Source organism: Schistocerca nitens, chromosome 5 (genome assembly GCF_023898315.1).
Source record: "Schistocerca nitens isolate TAMUIC-IGC-003100 chromosome 5, iqSchNite1.1, whole genome shotgun sequence".
In the NCBI taxonomy this organism is placed as follows: domain Eukaryota; kingdom Metazoa; phylum Arthropoda; class Insecta; order Orthoptera; family Acrididae; genus Schistocerca; species Schistocerca nitens.
This window is the reverse complement of record NC_064618.1, coordinates 188,827,142-188,837,019: the sequence shown is the minus strand read 5'-3', so window position 1 is coordinate 188,837,019 and position 9,878 is coordinate 188,827,142. Positions and strand designations below refer to the sequence as shown.

Genomic DNA, 9,878 nt, shown 5'->3' with positions numbered 1-9,878 from the left:
TGAATAATATCATTGCTGTTATTTTTATTAATATCATTATAATTATTAGTATAATGACCTAAGTCTTATGTAAAGGTAGGTTGTATCTACTCATCGCTAATACATTTATTTATTTCAAAATTAGTAATTTGATTCGTAGCGACATTGGAGACTGAAAATAAGATGTTGCAGTTGTCACAGTGAAGATGTTACTAGTCACCTTCGTTACCTTGTGGAGTTCTTAGTTACCTTGCAGAGTCAGAATGACATCCATCAGTCCTTCATGCTGATCGAACTCTATTTACAGCTACACTTCTCACCAGATTCATTCGTGTTACTAATCTGAAACTGAAAAATTATGACGATATAGGAGATAGCAGCTGCTGCCATTGTCGAGAGAATTGAGAGATCGATGGTGAAGAGCCCACAGGCCGTGAAACGTAGCCGGCGGTGCTGCACCTGTTGGAGGAACAGTTGCAGCTGATTCCTCAACTGGTTCGCCCTGGAATCGCCGCTTACGGGAGCAAGCAGCGCCTTGAGCAGCAGGTCTGCAGAGCGGGAGGCTTCATCGACAGTGGCGGTGCATGACCACGTGGTAACCATCACGCATCCAGCACCGAAGACCATTGAGAGAGCCAGCAGCATCGCCAAGGGTGCCACTCCCACATATGGATACATCTGCTGAAGATACTAGTTTAAATCCATGTACCCTAGGGATGTCACAATTTCTTTCCAGAAAAGACTAAATTATTTTTGTTTAATAAACAGTGTTAATTATTTTTAATAACAAAGTGTTTCAAAACCTACAGTGATGGAAGAGGAACTCTGAACACTAAGAACGAATTGACATAAATGAAAGTTCGTAGGCTTATTTCTATATATGAAAGACGATGTCTAGTCAGATTTTGGGCCAGTCACGTAGGGGTCGTGATTGTAGCGCCACTAACAGGATGCTAATCGGGTTTGCTTTAGATACCAGCTGTAGCAGTTGTGGGCGTTAGTTACCTTTGAGAGTGGACATGGTGAGTTGACGATAGTCAGGAACGCCTTTAAGTGGACATAGATACCAGTGCCAACACCTCACAGAGTTCAATGGGGCTACAAGAAACTGGATCTTCCTGGTGCAGCAATACAGCCACTGTAAATGACTGTTGGCTGCAGTGGTCAGAAGAATGTACAGTCGTCAGAAGATCGGGCTCCAGACGACCATGTGCCACTACTAAGAGTGGAGACCCTTGCTTTCGGAGTATGAATCTGTCGCATGGTACTGCATTACAGCGACAACATGAGCAGCAGTTGTCACCGTGATGACACGACGAAATGTTACAAACCAGATACTTCAAGGACGGCTCCGAGGTACTGACCCCAATACCCCGCTATTTGCGACTTCAGTGATGTCAAGCGAGAACTCATTGGAGGGAAATATGATGAAATCTGGATCTGTCTCTCAGGCAGAGGTGGTCGTTTGTTTGTTAGAAGGAAGCTAGTTGCGAGCCTGCATCCAAGCCGTCTGCATAGGGACACACTGGACCTACACCTGGAGTTATGATCTGGTATGGGATTTAGTATGACAGCAGAAGCTCTCTCGTGTTTATCACTCGCACCATGACTGCAAATTTGTACATCAGTCGACCTATTGTGCTTCCATTCGTGGACAGCATTCCAGGGGAGTTTTCCAAAAGGATAACGCAAGATGCTGTACATTTAGCCGACACGTTGTCATATCCTGGTCGATTACTAGATCTGTCTGCAATAGAGCACACATGGCACACCATCAGACCACAACTCCAGTATCATCGACAAACAGCATTAACCATCACTGGAACGACCAGCCAAGTGTAACAAGCGTGGAACTACATCCCTTAAACTGACATCAGCTCCTGTACAACACGATGCACGCTCTTTTACTTCCTTAGACTCAATATAACCCTGGTTACAAGGGTAAATAATGTACCAGCATTTCATATTTTCAACGACTCATATTAACTTGTAATCTACCAATGTTAATCACCTAAATGTGTTGCCTAGAGAAATGTATATCCGAAATGCCGTTAGTCTACTTTAATAACTTTTTGGTGTTGAGATTGTTACCGTCTGTGTATTTCAGTGATTTGGTGGCAAGAATAATGCACCATCAGCAGACTGAAGACAAGGTACTCTCTTACATGCATTATAAATAAATGAGAATCTTTGCTAACTAGACTCATTGGAATAAATGGAGAACCAACCGCAAACCTTTGGATCTCTGGTTTTGCAAAGTCACGGACACATCCACTTTATGTTCACATTAGAATGTGTGATGTACACATTAACAAATAATGTAATATTGTTCACTTTATATGTTACACCAATTTTATAATATTGTTTATGCTAGTGTGGCACTTGATGTCTAGTCTGCGGGGTAGAGAACATGATGCTACAACTTGGATGTTTACTAAAATCGTTGATTCTGAGGGTCACTGCCGCTGAAGATGAAATTCCATGGCAAAGCAGCCCAAAGAGACAACTACAGATACGATCTTCGGGCACATCACTAGCCGATCTACTTGTAGCCTCTCGAGAACAGCGTGATCGCTTCTGCAGTCCCGATAACCTATCACTGACCTGTAACGTCATGGTTTTCAGTACCCCAGTTCATAGACTGTCTGCCTATGTACCACGGAATTCGGTCACGGCCCTGATAGATTTTAATTAATCAGATAGGTATACAGTTCTTTTTTCATTTTAACTGTAGGGCTGTATATACATGCGCATTTTCTGGAACAGGATTTTCCGTAAGTTCATTGACATCAGTAGCAAGTACCCAACGCTTTTTCTTTAGATAAATGACAGTAGTGTAATCTACCAACTTTTTTCAGTTTGATACATTTAAGTTTCATTTATTATTAACTGGCTAACAGCACATCGAAGTCAATTTTTATAAATATAAAAAGTGTGTTACATGACAAAATTAGTAACGAAACATGAGATTAATTTTTTTCTTAGGTTCGAACAGCCAGCGTTACTGAATTACGCGGACGTGTCGCCAACTGCCAGATGGGTAGCGTAAACATTTGAACAACGTTATTGGGTGAGGAAGGTAGCCACCTCGACACTCTTAAGCGAGACTCTGAGAAACTCAGGAGAAAATGATTAGAACAGTTAGAACACTGCCGACTGAACCGCCTTCCTTAGTCCTGTAAGATTATATAAGAAGAACTGGGTAAAATACAAAAACGTCTATCACGAGTTTCACTAAACAGAAAAGATGTAGCGGAGTTTAATACCGCTGCCGACTTAGGAAGATCAAACTCAATTCCATCATTACAAATTACGTCGTAGAGCAGAACCTCTCCTCGACAACATAAATACTCCACTCCCCAATATCTTTTGGCACTCGATTAATAGGATTGATGAGGTTCACATCATTCGCACTCCATTTTTCTGGTTACAGTATGGTAACATCTTGTTTTTGCGGTTGTTCTCATGTTGGTCTTCCAGTTGCTGTTTTACGAGGTGATCAGCGATCCTAAGTCGTGACTGACGCTGTCCAGCATCCAACACTCACCTAAACGCTGTACTCAACGCTGATTTTTAGTTCTAGTGTCTACCAACACGAATCTCATCCAGGGCAGAAGCTGCCCTAAACTCTAATGTTACATAGGTGTGAAGGACTACCGTACCGGCGGGTCAGGTTCAGCATTCAGCACGACACGCGGCATCCGACATCGCAGTTCACCTGAGGGGTCAGCGCAGGCAGTGGTCTCACAGTGACTGAGTGCTTCCGGAAACGTCGTGTGAATGAAAACACACGTGATCACCACCACCTCCAAGCAGTGCTACCGACAGCGTCGCCTACCTCACCAGCAGGTGGAAAAACCGCTACATCAGTACGTTGTCGACGTTCACTCGAGCTGATGCAGGGTACCCGACATCCACTAGTCCGATTCAGCGGATTCTTCCATGGATTGCGTACCCGGCATTAGACAGAGAAGAAGCGGCAGCGACTTGTGTGTTCAGTAATAAATAGAATAATTTTGAATACTGCCTTACTGCGTCTAACGACACCGCAGAGTTCCTGCATCTGCGTCCTCATGGCTCTGAGCACTATGGGACTTAACAGCTGTGCTCATCAGTCCCTTAGAACTTTGAACTACATAAACCTAACTAACTTAAGGACATAACACACATCCATGCCCGAGGCAGGATTCGAACCTGCGACCGTAGCGATCACGCGGATTCAGACTGAAGCGCCTAGAACCGCAAGGCCACTCCGGCCGGCTTGCATCCTCATGAATTGTTAGTGGTTTCCAGCCTGTCAGAGGGCGGCCGCTACAAATTGGTGAAGAGAAGTGCTCCAGCCTAGCAGCAGTAAGAGTTGGCTGCCTGCCAATGATCCAGCACACTGGGAAAGGGTGAGTCAAGGAGAAGACTTTACTATTTATTCACAAAAAAACATTATTTTGTGCTATGTCCAGGTTAGAACGTAAAGAAATTGGAGTGACCTTGTATAGACCGAGACAACCGGCAGATTTATCGCAGTGAAAGCGTAACAATGGGCAAGAATAGTTTTATTTTTGTAAATGGGCCAACTGAGTTATTGCTGGAGTTGGTAGTAGTTGGTTCGTATAAAACAGGAAGGTAAACTACACAAACATGGCGCACACACACACAAACACACACACACCAGCAGCTAGTGTTAATGAGGTGACAGGCGATCTTACAGACCGCTTTCCTGGACTGTGGGGGGATAATGAGCTGCAGAAAAATCTTAACAAACAGCTAATGTACCAAGTACACTCGTCATTCTCACAACAACAGCCACAATTGGATTTGTGTGACAGTAAAACCATAGTAAGTGTGGCTTCACCTCTGAGTGATCCTTTAGTCTGACGTCTAATAACTCTCTTGTCTGGGATACAATAGATGACGTTAGTGTGTTTATAAATGGTATTTTGCATGGCCACGTTAAGTAGACTTTACAGATGAGACGTGCTAGCAGATGGCCAAGTTATGTATCAAGAATGAGGAAAAAATTAATAGCACGTGTACTGCAGTTCCTAATAAAGAATCTATATTCAGTGAGTTGGCGGTAGTTTTTCCCTTGAGGTGTCGAAAAAAGAACAGTAAGCGGTTTTTAAGGAGAAACTCAGTTCTTTTAACGAAGACGGTGAACGAAAAAGTGCAATCAGTCTTTAAGACAATATGCAGAACTAATGCATAGACTTATGAGCTGATGCATAAGCCAGATAAAGACAAAGTCTTGGTCAAAGAAGAATATACAGCGACGGTTGTGAGTCTGTACCTCATGTACAAGAGGATACTGAAAAGGACTTATACAGACTGTGTGCAATTTAGGTAACAAAATTGAGTCAGTTGGGGCAAAGGTCAACAGTTGGAATCAAGTGTAAATGTTGCTAGCTGTGGGTAGGAATTCTGTTGAATACTAGGATTAGCCTTCCTGGTAAGACATCATGCTAAAACCGACATTTTCCAACGAACAATTCTCCCAAGGTAGAATTTTCTTGAGTACCTTCAACACCTGCAAATGTCTGTGTGAACACCCATTGCTAAGATAGTACTATCAAAACTGTATAAAACTACATTAGATTAGCTTTGAATAATGGATTAGCAGCAGCAGTTAATTTTAGTTAAGATAGATATCGACATTACACAAGAAGCTTCATGTTTAATAGAACCTCTGTCAGGTACAGACATGTTGAACGAACAGCACTGCTTTGGACGAAGAAGTATAGCACTTGCAGGATAACTAAATGGCCACATTATGCTGTCAGTAAGCACAGGTAATTTCTGAATTATCAAAGTAAGCTTTTAGAAATGATTGGTATTAGCTACACTACAGGTATTCCATGAAAAGTGATTAATGTGTTAGAAATACAGTACGATGTCAAGCCAAAAGCCAGCATATCTGTGTCTTGTCAGAAGGTTAGTCGGTTACATTGTAATGATCGATTCGTCATGGTATCATTATTCAGTCCAGAGATTTGTTAATTTGAGAAAGTCCTTCATCAGCTGCAGCCATAATACATAATAATACTCCAATATGTAGTATGCACCATTGAACAGCAGTACAGAATACCAAAATATGTTGAGTGGGTACTAAAATAATTCGTAGAGCAGCAGCTCAAAGAAACAATAAGAGAGCACAGTGGTAATACTTGGTAGGCTAGTAATAATGCTGAAAAAATCACCTGACAGAACAAGAAAATATAGATTCTGTTGCGATTAAAGGTTTTTAAATTAATGTACAGTAACCATTGCATATCTGACTCCAAATATAACAAAAACTTTGGATAACCTGGGGCAATGTAGAAGCCTTTTCCATGATAGATTTAAGGAGTGGATATCACAAGATTTAAATGTGTCCAGAAGACAGACCGAAAACATCTTTTATAAGATTATGGCCAGAATTACCTGTGGAAGTTAAATGAGATACTGATAATAGTTATATTGCTACACAATTTACTGAACAACGTTTTTTCAAATTATCTAGATAAACATGCAGAGCACCCAGGTAAAATATCTGATGACTCAAACAACTCATCTCATATTAAGCATCGAAAAACATTTTATCCAACTACAAGTTACTTTATTGCGTCTATTTATTATCCACCATGGAGTAAGGATGAACCCTCTTCTAACTTTGGCTATACATGATTTTTCATTTCCTCAAAGATTTAAATAATATGGTAGGCTAATCACTGCCAAAAGTTCATGAAGGCTTTGTGGAAATTGTACAACTATTCACTAGATTATCGAAAGAAGGGGTTACATTTCGGTGAACATAGGAATGTCAACATCATTTCAAAAGCTTAAAGAGACCCTCACCTCAGATCTTATATTAAATATTGCTGATTTTACTAAAGAATCTATATTATATACTGACACAAATGGTGGAGCTTTGGACATTTAAGGACAAATTGTAGATGGACAAGAAAATCTCGCACCTTAAGTATCTAACCAGCTGAATAAGACTAAGTGCAGTTACTCTACTACAGAAAACGAGAAGTTACCTTTGATGTACACTATTTAGTACTTCTGTCACTACATATATGTAAATTTAAAGTCCTTATGCATCATGCAGCCATGAAGTAGTTATTAGGATTAGAAGACCCTAGAAGTTGATTAACAAGATTGGCACTAGATTTGAATGAGTTTCAGTACGAAGAACTGCATAAGCCTGGTGTCAAGCACATGAATGCGGAATACCCAGTAGGAAAATTGCGGTGTTGTATGCTTCTGGAGCCAATCCAGCAGATTAGAAAAAGGCACCTGCAGTGAATACATAATGGTAAAGGTACAGTAAACAGCCACAGTTGCTTGTGCCAAAAGGTGTGCTCTATAATACAACTAAATACAGACTGCACATTCTCATTCCTGTAGCATAACAATCAAAAGTGATATGACTAGTGTGTGGCCATGTACTATCAGGAGAAGGGGTTAGGAAAGCTACTGACAAAGGAGTCAGGGAGAGATTTTGATGGAGAACACAGTGTGGTGATGTGGAGCAATATCTAAAACAAATTATTCTATTTGATGAAAAAACAAATTTGATGCACCAAATACAAAACTTCAGGAATTACCAGAATCGGAAAACCTTTTAAAATGGTAGGAACTGACTTGTTGAATAGGAGTTATTTGGTACTGATGATGACTGACCATTTTCGAGATACCTTCTAATAAGGACAATAGCAGATCTGAAAGTGAGCACTGTAGCTCAAGCCCTTTCCTATCCCCTAGGTGGTGTCGAAGATGACATTACAGTATACTATCATTTGTATGACGGACGTCAGCAGTGGTTACTTTAGATTGGTGTGCTAGAAACTATAGTCACAGGTCGAGGAAGTAATTTTATGCCTGATCTGATGAAACAGAATAAAGAGTATTTGAATTGCAGACTACTTTATTCCACCCTCATGCTAATGTTCATATGGAATAAGTATACCATTCCGTAGCGAAGCCGTTAAGTCACAATGTGAATAGTCAATTTAGAATGTAATGTCTGTTTAGGTTATGTGGTGAGTGCCCACACTTCGAAAATCTGCAAAGGACCTGACAAAGCTGGGGATGAGGGAAAGATGCCGTCACCTTTTGATTTAGTGCAACCAAAGGTACCAACACAGTACAAACGTGTGAAGCCAGATGCGAAAACGTTAAAAGAAGATTGGCAATGAGTGAAACATGGAAAGCCATTGAAGCGTCAAGAGTGAAGTGTGGAGGTATAAATAGATCATCTCAGTATAGTGTAATGTAAAATCAATAAATCTGGGACGAAGTTTCAGGCCCTTACCACGTAATGGAGACGGCTTCACCAATCAGTGTCAAGTTGCAATTACTGACGAAAAGATCGTTTGTGCTTATTAGTCGAGTTAAAACCTTTAACATTACTGTTAATGCATTACCACAAATATTTGCACCATTAGCACAGGAAATGAAACCACCAGTCGAATGAGAGTACCAGTAACCGTATCTTTAGAGGTCTAGGAATAAGTTATAAGAATGCAGTGGAGTCTATTTAATTTTGTGTTGGGCTACCTAGGTTGATATTATGTTTTTAGCTTGCTATAGTAGTTTTCTGTGAGACTCGCTTTTTCCCTGAAGAGGGAGAGAATTAATGGTCTTTACTTTCTCCTAAGTGGAATCAAAGATAACGTCGCAATATATTACCATGTGTATAGTGTTCTTGCACGCTATGTGAAGCAGAGCTGATTTCTCATGAAACAGGTGGTCATTGAAACCAATGTTTTACATCTGTGAGGTAAGTAATTAAGTTTGATATCTACAGAATATGATCACAACTGCATCTACAGAAATGGAGAAAGGGAAATGCTAACATATGTACAGAGAGTTTGCAGGAATTGATGTTTTCCTGTTACAAATTTTCGGCTCAGTTACAGGAGATGACAGAGCCAATTCCAGAAACGATAGTAAGAAAGAAAAGAGGTTGTTTAGATACGTGTGAGAAAGTAATAAAGCAGATATTGAGGACAGTAGATAATGATGATATCCCAAGTTTAAATAGGACCACAGGGATAGTGCAAGAAATAGCAAGGAACACAGACACAACAGTTAGTTGGCTTACGATACAATGACAAATATGGGATAGGGACTGTGGAATATAAACAGAACTATGCACAAAATAAAAACCGAGTTGCAATAGAATACGAAACGGAAGATGGAAACAATCAATAAAGGCTTAAGAGAGATACAGGATCAGTTAAGAATGTTAGGTGAGAAGCTCGTAATAGCGAGATAGCTACGCAAATTAGCGAATAGCTTGGGAGATGCGAGAATAGAAAGTGCAAGGATACAATAAGCATTACACCACGCCACTCATGGAGAGTTAAGTACGAAATGGTTGACACTGAATCAGTTTCTATGGGACTGTAGCAAGCGGAAAAAGAAAGCAGAGATATGAGACATTGTACAACTAATGAAAAGTAATACAGCAGTCTTTCGTGTTTCTATAGTTAAAGTTAATTCAGATCGAGGTGGGTGTATATTAACAGCCAGTTTCCAGTTGCAAGTTTAGATTCTCGATATCAGTGTTTCACGATCCATCCATATCGAGACAAATGGAAACTTATCGGTAGATGGGAACAAGTACAAACTAATGTAGTGTCGCTTGTGTCGTAACAAAGAGATAGGTACATTGTTATATCGAAAGGAGATCTTGCAAACTGTGGCAAGTAGCTAGTCACCATTTGTCCAGCACAGGTAGCTCGAACTGACAAACGATCGTGTGAAACTGATTTGTTCCCAGTAAATATGAAAGCACCAGCGCGTATGAAGCATTATCAAAGCCGCTGCTACGTTTATGGAGGACTCATAGTCATTGGTTATGTTCTATGTTTTTGACAGATACCGTAACAATAAGCTGCTACAATTATAAGACATTT

At 40.4% G+C, this 9,878-nt stretch overlaps 1 protein-coding gene across 1 annotated transcript in view; it reads right to left on the bottom strand.

Moving 5' to 3' along the window:
* Nucleotides 1-276: 276 nt before the first annotated feature.
* The window catches only part of LOC126260334 (uncharacterized), a 41,337-nt gene continuing 31,735 nt past the window's right edge, over nucleotides 277-9,878 (bottom strand). Inside the window, exon 3 of the mRNA XM_049957659.1 lies at nucleotides 277-527. Within this exon, the coding sequence (XP_049813616.1) occupies nucleotides 277-527 (251 nt within the window). The remainder of the gene's footprint in view (nucleotides 528-9,878) is intronic.